This window comes from Phodopus roborovskii, unplaced genomic scaffold (assembly GCF_943737965.1).
Source record: "Phodopus roborovskii unplaced genomic scaffold, PHOROB, whole genome shotgun sequence".
Classification (NCBI taxonomy): domain Eukaryota; kingdom Metazoa; phylum Chordata; class Mammalia; order Rodentia; family Cricetidae; genus Phodopus; species Phodopus roborovskii.
This window is the reverse complement of record NW_026126407.1, coordinates 11,005,028-11,018,242: the sequence shown is the minus strand read 5'-3', so window position 1 is coordinate 11,018,242 and position 13,215 is coordinate 11,005,028. Positions and strand designations below refer to the sequence as shown.

Here is a 13,215-nt window from a genome sequence, read left to right as displayed (position 1 = left end):
GCATAGTGGCTCAAGCTTGTGTGTGATGGCAGTGGCGCAGAAAGCTAAGGATAGAAAGTTCAAAACCAACCTGAGACGTGGGGCTTGGTGATACACACCTTTAATCCCAGCACTCAGGAAAGAGAGACAGGTGGATCTCTGTGAGTTTGAGGACAACCTGATCTATATAGTGAGTTCTAGGACAGTCAGGACTATGCAGAGAGACACCACTGTCTCAAATAAATAAACAAGTCAAGGCTATGTGCAGAGACCCTGTCTCAAATAAGTAATGAATAAATAAAATGAATCAACCTGGACAGTTTAGACCTTGTCTTGAAAATAAAAAGGATGAGGGGACAACGTGGGATTGGAAGATGCTACAGCTTAATGTTAGAATGCTTCCCTGGCATACTCAAAGTCATGGGTTCAGTCTTCAAAATACACAGAATGAGAAAAGGTACCTGTCTTCATCAAGGCTCACATTCCAGTGGGGAAGAGAGAAGATTCCCCCCCCCCCAATGAAGCTTGAGCTGTGCTTACACACAAGCATTCACGTACACACAGGCACGAACGCACACATGCACATAGTATTATGTTTTGAACCCAGAGTCTTGCACATACTAGAAAGACAAGCTACCACTGAACTATATTCCCTAACCCTTTTTGTACTTTAAAATTTTTTTAATTATTTTTAATGTTTTTCACAGAGCGAGGCTTGGTTTTTATTATTTTGAAAAGTATAATATTAGCCAGGCAGTGGTGGCACATGGCTTTAACCCCAGTGTTTGGGAAGCAGAGGCAGGAGGATCTCTGTGAGTCTGAGGCCAGCCTGATCTACAGAGTGAGTTCCAGGACAGTTAGGGCTACCCTCTCTCAAAAAATACATTTAAATACAAAAATCTTATTATTTACTTAGCTTTCTGACTCTGTACTTATGCCTTCAACACTTTCACAATGGTTTTCTGCTCCTCACTAGAGAACACACACTAGATCCTGTCATAAACATATTTATTACAAGTGGAGTCACTGTATGCCCTGCTAGCATTTTTGTTATTGTTTTAGGCGATGTCATGAGAACTTTAGGACTCACAGCACAAACTCCTCGGTGTCTGCCTGGACACATACCACATGTGGATTTTGGTGTTTTCAAAACTAAGCTTCTTGGAATAAAGATTAACAATTCTGTTACCAGGGGTTTCAGATAGCCATTCCCATTAGTCTGTATTTTGGTCAAATGCTGGGCCATTCTGAGCATCCCTAAACATTGTTATTGGAACAGGAATGGCCCTTTTTAAAAGGCAGAGTCTAGGTAAGTTACACAGGCTGGCCTTGAATTTTTGACACTCCTACTTCAGCCCCCAAATACCTAAGGTTACATAAAGGCCTAGGCCGACATGCCCAACTGGAAAACACTTAGGGAAATCTAGTATAGGGTCTGCCACAATGAAGTAAAGATCGATTTAATGAAGGAAAAACTAATGTGGAGCTTAAAAAACTAAATCATAAGAATGCAAACAAAGAGCTAAAGCCCCACCACTTGACCCCAGCAAGTAAGATCTATTGGGCAATTGTGACCAGATTTTCCACTTACAATGTTTTCATTTGATCCTCACATGAGATTTACAAAGACCCATTATCCTCAGTTTATAATGGATTCATGCCCAGGGTTAAAGTAGGACCCGTGAGAGGCTATCTCTTATTACAGGCTAGTCCCACATGTAAAGGCAGTGAATGAAGAGACATGTCACATGCCAAATCCCCCAAATATTCATCAGGTCCCTCATCCCAGGATCTGACCTCTGGGGCAAAGGACACAAAGGAGGGGGCTTAATAGGTTAATTATTAACCATCTGCACCTCTGGACACCACGGGAATCGAAAGGCCACTACCCAGCTAGGTGAGGTGTACCAGCGATGGTCATGGGGTTCTCACTGACATCCCCAACCCTGGGACGCTGGTTCTGCCATGGAATTCCTTTCGCTCTCTTCATGTTGCTATTTCTTTATACTAGTTTGAGACTTTCCCATGAGTGGCCTCTAGTATTACCGGCTAGGAGAACCCAGCAGTCTGGCCGTTGGGAACTCAAGCCCCCTTCTCCCTCTCCAGTCCTCACTGCTTTGCTTCGGTTCACCTCAGATGTCCTGACAGGCTGCAGACCCGGGATGCAGTCCTGCAATCCAGAGGGACCACTACCTTTCCAGGTACGTTTGAGTTAAGGCCAGAGTCTGAGGGTTTTGAACAAGGAAACACGGGACCCAGACTGAGAAGCTAATGAAAGGAAGCTCCTCGCTCTCTGTTCCCGTTTCCCTTCAGATGCTAAGAATAAGCAGGAGGAACCCAAGGGACAATTATTTTCAGAGCCCAACAGTCGTTAAGTAGGCCTAGCAGGTTAGGAACTTTTTCCACCTGTCTCTCTTGTCTACCTCCCAGGTTGTTCCGGAGTTGATGCCCCTGGTGGTCCCAGAGAAGGAAGAGCCTGCCTGTCTGGGGCCTCAAGGGGTGCTGGGTCGCATGGTGAGCCCCTTCTTGGCCTGTATGAGCCCCGAAGGAGATGTGGAGTTGTCTCAGTACCTGGCAGGATGGAGGGAACTACTCAAGTGAGTGATTCCCCCCCACTCCGCCGCCGCCAAAGCCCACCTTTTAGGTGATTCATTACTCTTTCTCAAGACACCTCCTTATTTCCACCGCCAAACAGGTTCCTAACCCCCCTTGGCTCTGTCTTCGCCTTCGCAACCAGTGAAGCCTCCATCAAGGTGACCGCCCTCGAGGCTCGCGTGCATGGCCCGGATGCCTCGCACTACAAGTCGCTGGCGACTATGGCGACATGGGAGCGGCAAGCAGGACTACTGGAGCAGCCCGGGACCGCGTCCCGAAACCCAGCCAGCAGGGCCTCGGGCTCTAGAACGCTGCTCTTGCTGCACCGCGCGCTGCGCTGGTCCCAGCTCTGCCTCCACAGGGTGGCGACAGGGACGCACAGAGGTCCGGACGCGGGCGTGCAGTGTGGAGACGCCTACAGCACCACCCTGGCGGAACACCACCCCTGGCTCATCCGTCAGGCCGCCCGCCTGGCCATCCTCGCCCTCCCTAGTCGCGGCCGCTTGCTGCAGCTGGCATGTCCCGGAACCGGAGAGGCGGAGGCGCGGGTGGCCCTGGCCCGGGCCGCCCGAGTCCTGGAGGACGTCTACAACCGTACCCAAGGCCTGCTGGACGGCCACAGCCTGCTCCAGCTGGCTTGATGACCGACCGCGGTGTCAGGGGACTAACCAGGAAAGCGTTGCTGTGGGGAAGGATCTACACACCCAGGGTCATCAGGGAGCCGGCTGCCTGGGGAGCCGTCCTTCTCCGTGCTGTCACCACAGTTAAGGCCCATCCCCAGTGGGGCAGAGTGGGTGGTGTAGGATCCTCTCATCTTCAGCCTCTCGAAACTTGAAAAAGCAATGAGGGATAAAGAATTCTTTAGTAGCTGTCGACACACAGGGCGTTGTGTATGACCGTGGAACCAACCAGCTTAAAGGAGGAGATGTGTTCTCTGTAACTGAATGGCTCGTATTCCCCAGAGCCTATTTCAGCCACTCCCATGGCTTCAGTTGCCAGCTCTATAGCAAGTCTCCAGTCCAGACCTGTTCTCTGAGCTCCACGCGCGTCCCACCTGAGTCCCACCCTGCCTCCACCAAAACTCTGCTTCCTTTTGTGTTCTCTGTCCCCAACCCAAAGCCTGTGCATGATGACTCTCACAAACAGGCACTCGGCTCCACAAAATTTTTTATCAAAGGTCTCCTTGGTCGCTCCCATACTCGTGAACGTGAGTTAACCTTTTCGTATACTAACCCCAAAATTATACCTCAAATCTGTGTCTGAATTCTAGAATTCAGTATATCCAGCTGGCTATTAGGCATTTCTATTTGGATGTCAACTAGGCATAGCACACCTAACAGGTTCAGACAGAGTTCCGAATGCCTTCTCCTCCCAAAATAACCCTTTGTAGTCTTGTGAGCTCAGTAAGGAATTATATTTTTCCAGGTCCTCAGACAAAATCTTGTGACACTGGCTTTCACCACATTAACATTTGAATCTGTGAAATCCTGACCATCCCCACATTTTCCTACATTTGTCTACATCAACCTTATGTATCGCCTACATTATTGAACTAGCCTAATTGTTACCCTGTGTATCTTTTCTTTCTTACAATTATACTGTCACTAAAACATAAAAGGTGATTTTTTTTTTTAAACATGTAGATATTGGGGGGCTGGAGAAAGTACTGGTAAAGTACTTGAGGTGAGAACCAGAGTTTGGATCCTCATCACTCACATAAAAGCAGGGCGAGTTCCGGACAGTGGTGGCACAGGACTTTTTAGTCCCAGCACTATGGAGGCAGAGGCAGGCAGATCTCTGTGAGTTTGAGGACTGCCTGCTCTACAGAGCAAGTTCTAGGATATGCAGGGCTACAAAATGAGATCCTGTCTAGAGAAAAACAAAAAACAAACAAAAAGGGCGGGCATGACAACTTACCTATAATCCCAGCAAAAGGAATATAGAAGGAAGATCAGGAGTTCAAAGCCAACCTCTGCTACAAAGCAAGTTTGAGGCTACATGATATCCTATCTTTAAAAAATGAGAAAAGCCAAGGCTGGTGTCAGGGACTTGTATCTCAGCTACTTGGGAGTCTGATACAACAGTTTAGCAAGCACAGTGCTTGCCTGGGCTACAAATAACTTCAAAGCTAGCTTTGGCAATTTAGAGAGATCCTTTCTCAAAAAAGTAAAGAGTCCTGGGCATGTCAATGAGAGAGTGTTTGCCTAGGATGCACATACAAGATTCTGGGTTTGAACCCATCAACAAAAGCAAAAACTAAACAAAAATATCAGAAAACAATGCATTGACAAAAGGGTTTTGTGTATTACTGCAGAAACACAACAACTGAAGAAAAAAAAGAATAAATTTGGCTGTATCAATTTTTCCCCAGAGACAGGGTTTCTCTGTGTACAGTCCTGGCTGTCCTGAAACTCACTCTGTAGACTAGGCTGGCCTTGAACTCACAGAGATATGCCTGTCTCTGCTTCCTCAGTGCTGGGATTAAAGGCATAGACCACCATGTCCAGCTGTCTTCGCCATAATTTAAAATTTAATATTTTTTTTAACATTTGTTATTTGTTGGGGGAGAGGAGAGTGCGTTTGAGCCACAGTGATTGTGGAGACAACTTGCAGGGGTGTTCTCTCCTTCCACCATGTGCAAGAGGGTTACTGGTTGAGCTATTTTACTTGCCCAACATGTAAAACTTTCACTATAATCACGTGATAGAAAAAATCTGCAAATTATATATCTGATGTTTCTAGTACCTAAAATTAAAAAGAAAAAAAAAAAAAAAACCACTCACACCTTTAATCCCAGCACTTGGGAGGCAGAGGCAGGCAGATCTGAGTTTGAGGCCAGCCTGGTCTACAGAGTGAGTTCCAGGACATCCAGGGCTACGGCTACACAGAGCAAACCTGTCTCAAAAAAACCAAAATCCAAACCAAACCAAACCAAACCAAGCAAACAAAAACCCCACTCACAACACAGCAATAAAAACATCAAATAACCCCCCCCTTTTAAAATTTAGTAATTTTTATTTTATGTGAGCTGGTGTTTGCCATGGGTGTCAGGTCCACTGGAACTAGAGTTACAGACACTTGTGAGTGAGCTGCTGCATAGGTACTGGGAACTAAACCAAGGTCCTTAAGAAGAGCAGTCACTGCTCTTAACCACTGAGCCATCTCTCCAGCCCCTAAATAACCCTTATTTATTTATTTATTTATTTATTTTCTTATTTTATTTTTGTTTTTTCGAGACAGGGTTTCTCTGTATTGCTTTGGAGCCTGTCCTGGAACTAGCTCTGTAGACCAGGCTGGCCTTGAACTCACAGAGATCCGCCTGCCTCAGCCTCCCCAGTACTGGGACTAAAGGCCTGCGCCAACCAACACCCGGTGTATCCCTTTTTTAAAATGGACAAAAACCTTAAATGGACATTGCTCCATGAAGATACTCAAATGGCTCACTAGCCATGGAAATAGGATTAAATATGATTAAATAATATTATTCAGGAAAAACAAATCAAAATCACAAGATTGCATCCACATGCATGGTAATGCATGAAGGTAGAAACCCTCAGTATAGCAGGTGTAGTTATTAAGTAGTACAGAAAGTAATTACAGCTTCTTCAAAAGACACAGAAAACCAACTCCTAACATACACTGCTAAATTTGGTACCCAAAAGGAATGAAAACATGCCCTGACCATTCCAATTTACACTCTATTTGCCTGTTCTTTGAACCAGGACACCAATCAGGTTATGGCGTGTCCAACCTTTTGCCTTTTGACATTGAGACATAACGTTGTCATCTACAGAACCATACTCGAGACTACCACAAAAAGAAAAAAAAAAAATCACTCACACACACAAATCTCATAAAGTTGGACCGCAGTTACATCTACGCTTAGCCTCAGGGCCAGCGGGCCTCTGGTTGGACTGTCTGTAAAAGAAGAGGCTCCGCCCTCGCCTTCCCTCCCTGTACCCACCTCTTTTTTTTTTTTTTTTTGACACACTGCCGTCAAGTGTTCACTGTCGCAAACGAACTACTTCTTTTCCCTTCTGCCGTCAACCTCCGCCAGCTTCCCTCCCAGAAGGCCACAGCGAGGTACTAAAGAGAGTGACGGAGCGCTTTACGACAGTTGCTTTGTGGCAGCAGTAGAAGAGGAAGATGGCGGCCGCCTTAGGTGTTCGTGGAGGGACCTCTGCACCGGCCTTTGGGCCGGAGGCTCTCACCCCAGACTGGGAAAACCGGGAAGTCTCCACAGGGGTGAGGAAAGAGTCGGAGTTCAGAAGACATGTTGTAGGCCTGACGCGAGGGAAAGCGCGAAGCCCGCATGGGTTTGGGCTTAGTGTGTTGGGGGAGAGGTGCAGTGTTGTGCAGCCAGAGGGAGAAGGGTTGTTTGGATGCTGGAGTGGGGTGATTGATTGGCACCTTTCGTGGTGAGAGGTGAACAGTGGACTGAGCATGAGACTCTGAACCATGGGATTTGGAGTTTTTATATCCTTTGAAGTGTTGAGTCCCCGTAAGGCTTGGTCATGGGTCCGCGGAGCACGAATTTTGTATTATAGAATCCGGGTGAAGAGTCCCTGAGGTGGATGTGTGGAGTATGTGGTAAGGCTCAGCTTCACCCTTTTTACGCTCTTTTCCCCAGACCACGATCATGGCTGTGCAGTTTGATGGGGGCGTGGTTCTAGGAGCAGACTCGAGAACAACCACCGGGTGAGCTCAAAACAGAGAAAGGTCTTCCTGGGCCCCCACCCCACACATACACCCCATTCTGTCCACCACTCCGTCCCTACTGTCCTCAGACCACTGTGGGAAGAGAAGGATTTGTTCCCAATGTTATTAGATACTAATAAAGGTCTGTTCTCTGTTCATCTGCTTCATTTTCAGAAGAACTAATGGGTAGTAGTACCAGTATTTCTCCCTGAAGCTGAGGGAGTCGACAGTGGTGTGGTGGAGGAGGGAGGCAAGTGGGGTCCATCTCACTGTTGTGCCATTCTTCAGGTCCTACATTGCCAATCGAGTGACTGACAAGCTGACGCCTATCCATGATCGTATTTTCTGCTGCCGCTCAGGCTCAGCAGCTGATACCCAAGCAGTAGCTGATGCTGTCACTTACCAGCTCGGTTTCCACAGGTGCGTGCAGGCAGGGGAGGAACAAATATCCTAAGGGATCTGGGACATAAGGCACTAAGAGGCCTGACTCCAGATCCTGACACTGCCTCCTCCGTGACCTTCCAACCCCACCTTCTAGTATCGAACTGAATGAGCCTCCACTAGTACACACAGCCGCCAGCCTCTTTAAGGAGATGTGTTACCGATACAGAGAAGATCTGATGGCAGGAATCATCATTGCAGGCTGGGACCCTCAAGAAAAAGGGCAGGTCAGGCCCTTCAGCACCAGAGTACTGGAGTCACACCTTTGCTCTCCACTCTCCTCAGCCATTTAGTGTGTCTGTCCATCTGTCTGTCCTGTTGCACATATTCCGTGGGTGTTTGCATGCATGTGTGTGGAGGCCAGAGGTCTAATGGAATGTCTTTTATTCTCACTTCTTTCCTTGAGATGGTCACTCTGAACATAGAGCTCACCTTATACTAGGCTGGCTAGCTAATGAGCTCTAGAGATTATCCCCTCTGCCCCCTTCTCCCTGTGCTAGGGTTATAGACATGTCTGGCCTTCAGTGCTAGGGATTTGAAATCAGGTCTTCGTGCTTGCCCAGCAGGGACTTTACCACCTGAGCCAACCCCAGTCCCATTCCAGCCATTTTTTGATTTCTCTTTCTGTCGCTACCTCACCATAAACTTTCCCCCAGACCAAAATCAAAAGGGGTGGGGAAATGTACATATGTTGGCAGCTGATGGTTTTTCTCCTCTTCCCACCTCCCCTTGCAGGTGTACTCAGTTCCCATGGGGGGTATGATGGTAAGGCAGTCCTTTGCCATTGGAGGTTCTGGAAGCTCATATATCTATGGCTATGTTGATGCTACCTATCGGGAAGGAATGACCAAGGATGAATGTCTGCAATTCACTGCCAATGGTGAGAATTTGGGCTTTTACACCTGTGAACCTCAGCCTTCATTACCCAACCCATACCAAGATTTCTTATCCCTTGCCATATTCTCAGCGCCTAACTCTAAACCCAATTTCCTCCTTTTATCTACAGCACTTGCTTTGGCTATGGAACGAGATGGCTCCAGTGGAGGGGTGATCCGCTTGGCAGCCATTCAAGAATCAGGGGTAGAGCGGCAGGTACTTTTGGGAGACCAGATACCCAAATTCACCATTGCTACTTTACCACCTCCCTGAATCCTAGTATTCTAGGGTATAATAAAAGATATTCATACTGATACAAAGTTAATAAACAGTTTGTCAAAGAGATTCTTCTATTTGGGGAATTTTTTCTTGACTTCAAGCTTGAACTTGTCTGGTCCAATCTCTTATGGGAACTACTGAACTGAGCTCAGTGGGAATTAGAGATTTGATGAGGAAGGTTTGTAAATGTTCTGTTCTATTATTATTATAATTATCAAATTCTTTTTGGTTAGTTAGGTTTTGTTTGTCGTTTTTAATTACTGATTTTATTTGTGTGAGAGTGTTGGATCCTCTGCAGCTGGAGTTACAGTTGTGAGCTTCCATGTGGGTGCTGGGAATCGAACCCAGGTTCTCTGGAAGAGCAGCCACTGCTCTTAACCTGTGAGCCATCTCTCCAGTCCCTTTGTTTTTCTTTTTTGAGACTGGATCTTGTATGGCCCAAGCTGGTCTTGAACTTGTGGCAATCCTCCTGCCTTTGCTTCTTGAGTACCCAGGTCACAGACGTGTACCGATGTATCTGGTCAGGTGTAGTTTCTGAGACCTTTTCTGTAGATCATGTTTACTCTACATACCCAGGTACCCAAACCACCAGAATGTGTTTGATATGGGAGCTGCAGCAACATCCTAAGTCCCCGCTAAAACTCAGGATTATGAGACTGGGGTCGCTTCCCCTGCTGCCAGTCATCATGGTGACCACTGACCCAGGTTAAAATGTCCCCCAGGCCATCCTCTTGGTCCCCTCTTTCCCTCTGTCACTTAGTGGTCACATAGCAATGTGGCTTCTTTGTCTTTGGGGAAAGAAGTGGACTTGTCTACAAGTGGGAATTAAGGTGGACGCTAGGTGGCAGAGGGCAGCCATAGAGAGTGATTTTGGCCATCTCTGTAAGCCACCGTCCTCATGTGGCTGAGGATGGGCTCCAGCCCCTTTGAAGCTGTCCCTGTTCAAACTGAGGACCTAAAGGAGCTCAGAGGTTCAGTAACTCCATCTTTCCTGTCTTATTTTCGCTAGTCAGGGAACTGGTCAGGGAACTAGAAGCCACATTTACAGACCTTGTTCTGGAGTAGTTCAGAGGGGCAGGAAGGATGGTTCTTCCTATAGACTATTCCTAAGGAAAGAAGGAGGGAGGAAGATAAACACTGTAATGAGCAACTTTGGGAAGGTTGGTTACAGCTCATTATGACATTATCACGGCAGAGAGGACATGGCAGTGTGAAGCCACTGGTTACCCTATACCTTGAGCAGGAAGTAGTGCTGCTTGGCTCTCTGTTCTGAAACTCCAGTCCATGGAATGGTGCCACCTACATTTAGGAATAATATTTCCACCTCAGTTAACCTAACCTAGAAACTCCTTCAGAGACATGCCCAGAGGTTTGTTTTCCGTGATGATTCTAAGCTACCACAAGCAGTAAGGTCCTAATTAAGTGAAAAGAGCAGAAAGGGATGCCTGACTCTAAACATTTAGCTAGAAATACTTTAGATTTTCATGCTCAAACCTGTTCTCTGAGTCTTCTCTCGCACTTAACCTAACAATTCAGCTCTAAAAACTTTATGAAAGTATATAATCGTCTCTGAGCCTCTGCCCTCATCCATGCCTGCCCTTATGCAATCCTTAATACAGAGCAACCAAAAAGATGTATGTCTGTAAATATGAACCCATGTTGCTTCTCTGTAGCACAGTTCTCAGTATCGGACCAGATGTAGCACTCACCTTTAATACTAGGCAGAGGCAGATGGTTGCCTGAGTTTGGGGCCAGCCTGGTCTACATAGGGAGTTCAGAGTCAGCCAGGGCTACCTAGTGGGACTGTCAAAACAATCACACCTCCCCCCAAAAAGAAAAGCATTCCTTGGGATCTTGTCTTTCCACCTAGAATACTGGCTACTTATGACCTAGAAGAGCAAACAGCTGTCCCAGCTTTGACACTTGTCACTGATACCTTTTTCTTTTTTTTTTTTTTTTTTTTTTTTTGAGGCAGGGTTTCTATGTGTCACTTTGTAGTCTGTCCTGGAACTTGCTTTGTAGACCAGGCTGGCCTTGAGCTTACAGAGATCCACCTGCCTCTGCCTCCCCAGTGCACCTCTATCCCCCAGCCCCAAGTTGCTTAAGACAGATCTCTCAGAATAACTTGGAACTCACTATCCTGGAACTTGTGACAACCCTTATACCTCAGCCTTCCAGATTTTGGACAGGAGCCACTGTGTTGGCAAAACTTTTATCTTTTAATAGAGTATTTTGAGGTTTACTGCAGGACTGAGTTGAAGTTAAAGAGACTTCCTAAATATCTTTTGCCTCGAGGCTAGAAAGCTGGCTCAGAGGTTAAGACCACTGACTGCTCTTCCAGAGGTCCTGAATTCAATTCCCCACAATCACATGTTGGCTCACAGCCATCTATAATAACTTGGTACCCTCTTCAAACATGCAGACAGAATACTGTATACATAACAAATCTTAAAAGAAAAAAGAAAAAAAAAAGAATCTCTTGCCTCCACATATGCACAGCCTCCCTCCCCATTTGTCAGTATCTTACGCCAGAGCAGACTGACCTGTTAAGACTCTGTGACCTGCATTGACACTCATCACCTTGGTCTCAGCTCAGAGGTCACCTCATCAGGAAGGCTTTTTCTGACCTCTTGAGAGGTCGGGAAGAAACTCTCCCTACCCCTGACCCATTCTCATAGTGCCCAGTTTAATTTTTCTCCCAGTTGCTATCTCCTGGTAACTTGCTTGCTTTTTTACTTGTTATCAACTGTTCCTACTGGAAAGTCAACTCAATAAAAGAAGGAATTCTTCCTGATTTATTGATAAATCTTTGTTACATTCTTTTTTGTTTTTTGTTTGTTTTGTTTTTGTTTTTTTCAAGACAGGGTTTCTCTGTGTAGCTCTGTAGAGCAGGTTGGCTTCAAACTCAGAGACCTGTCTGCCTTTGCCTCCTGAGTTCTGGGATTAAAGGCATGTGCCACCACTGCCTGGTGACACTACATTCTTTAAAGAACATTTTGAATTTATTCTTTGACAAGTCCATACATTTATACATTATCTTTTGATCATATCCACTCCTCATTGCCCCTTCCTTCTCTTTTGGACTTAACCCCCAACATGTCCCGCTTCCATTTTCATGTCATAAGTATCTATATCTATCTAAAGATAGATAGATAGACAGACAGACAGATAGTCAATTAGTGTCCAATTAGTGTTGCCTGAATGTACATGGGTATGGGGCCATCCACTGGAGCATGGGGAACATACTGGGACCACACCTCCAAAGAAAATAGACTCTCTAGCCACCAACTGCCAACAGCTCAGCTAGGGATGGGAGTCTGAGCTCTGCTTCCATCCTTGCTGAAATCTTGACTGGCTTGATCTTGTGCAAATTCTCTAGGTTCATGGGTTCAAAGACCATGCTACCTAAAAGCATTTCTCAGCATTCCTTCCTGTTTTCCATCTCTTATATTCTTTTCACTCCCTCTTCTAACTTAATTTTTTCACCCTGAAACAGGGTTTCTCTGTGTAACAGTTCTGGCTGTTCTGAAACTGACTCTGTAGACCAGGCTGGCCTTAAACTCAGATCCACCTGCCTCTGCCTCCTGAGTGCCAGGATTAAAGGCATAAGCCACCACTGTCCAGCCCTAACTTAAAATTTTTAAAGGTTTTATTTAGTGTGTTTGTTGAGTATGTGTGTGTGCACGCACACACACACATGTTCATGCCACAGCACACATGTAGAAATCTGAGGACAACTTCTGGAATTGATTATCTTCAACCTGGTTAAGGCAAGATCTAGCTTCATACTGTCTCTGCCTCCTGTCCCTCCAGGAGGGCTGGGATTACAAATGTGCTTTGGGTACCTGGCATTTTACAAGGATTTCCAATGATCAAACCCACATCTTCAGGCTTTATGCAGCAAAGTATCTCTATCCACTGAGTAATCTCCCCAGCCCAACACTAGATAATAAACTCCTTAGCTAGGCAGTAGTGGCACACACCTTTAATCCTGGCTCTCAGAATGCAGACACAGGCAGATCTCTGTGAGTGCGAGGCCATTCTGGTCTACAGAGTGAGTTCCAGGACAACCAAGGCTGCACAGAGAAACTCTGTCTCAAAAAAAAAAAAAAAAAAAAAAAACTTAATTCCTTTTCCTATCCTGCCCAGGTCCAACTTTCCCCAGCTCACTTTGCCCACACCCACTCTGCAGCCTGATTTCAGCAAACTTTACTTTCCTATTAGCTATACTTGAGATCTGCCTTGGATACAGCATTCCCATTTGATCATACACTTTTCTACCTCAGACTTCTACCCCAGACCTATCAGTCCCTGATCACCGTCACTCAACACTCAAACACAACACTC

The 13,215-nt window shown here is 46.1% G+C and overlaps 2 protein-coding genes across 2 annotated transcripts; both read left to right on the top strand.

The window, feature by feature from the left end:
• Positions 1 to 1,715: 1,715 nt before the first annotated feature.
• On the top strand, positions 1,716 to 4,139 carry Gltpd2 (glycolipid transfer protein domain containing 2). The gene is made up of 3 exons (XM_051180149.1): positions 1,716 to 2,180; positions 2,410 to 2,576; positions 2,675 to 4,139. The coding sequence occupies exons 1-3, from the start codon at positions 1,893 to 1,895 to the stop codon at positions 3,213 to 3,215; spliced, it is 996 nt and encodes a 331-aa protein (XP_051036106.1). The 5' UTR covers positions 1,716 to 1,892; the 3' UTR covers positions 3,216 to 4,139.
• A 2,511-nt stretch (positions 4,140 to 6,650) lies between these two features.
• Psmb6 (proteasome 20S subunit beta 6) lies at positions 6,651 to 8,911 on the top strand. Its single transcript, XM_051180148.1, has 6 exons — positions 6,651 to 6,819; positions 7,205 to 7,272; positions 7,561 to 7,692; positions 7,811 to 7,940; positions 8,449 to 8,593; positions 8,720 to 8,911. Exons 1-6 carry the CDS (start codon positions 6,721 to 6,723, stop codon positions 8,860 to 8,862), a joined length of 717 nt encoding a protein of 238 aa, XP_051036105.1. The 5' UTR covers positions 6,651 to 6,720; the 3' UTR covers positions 8,863 to 8,911.
• The last annotated feature ends 4,304 nt before the right edge of the window (positions 8,912 to 13,215 follow it).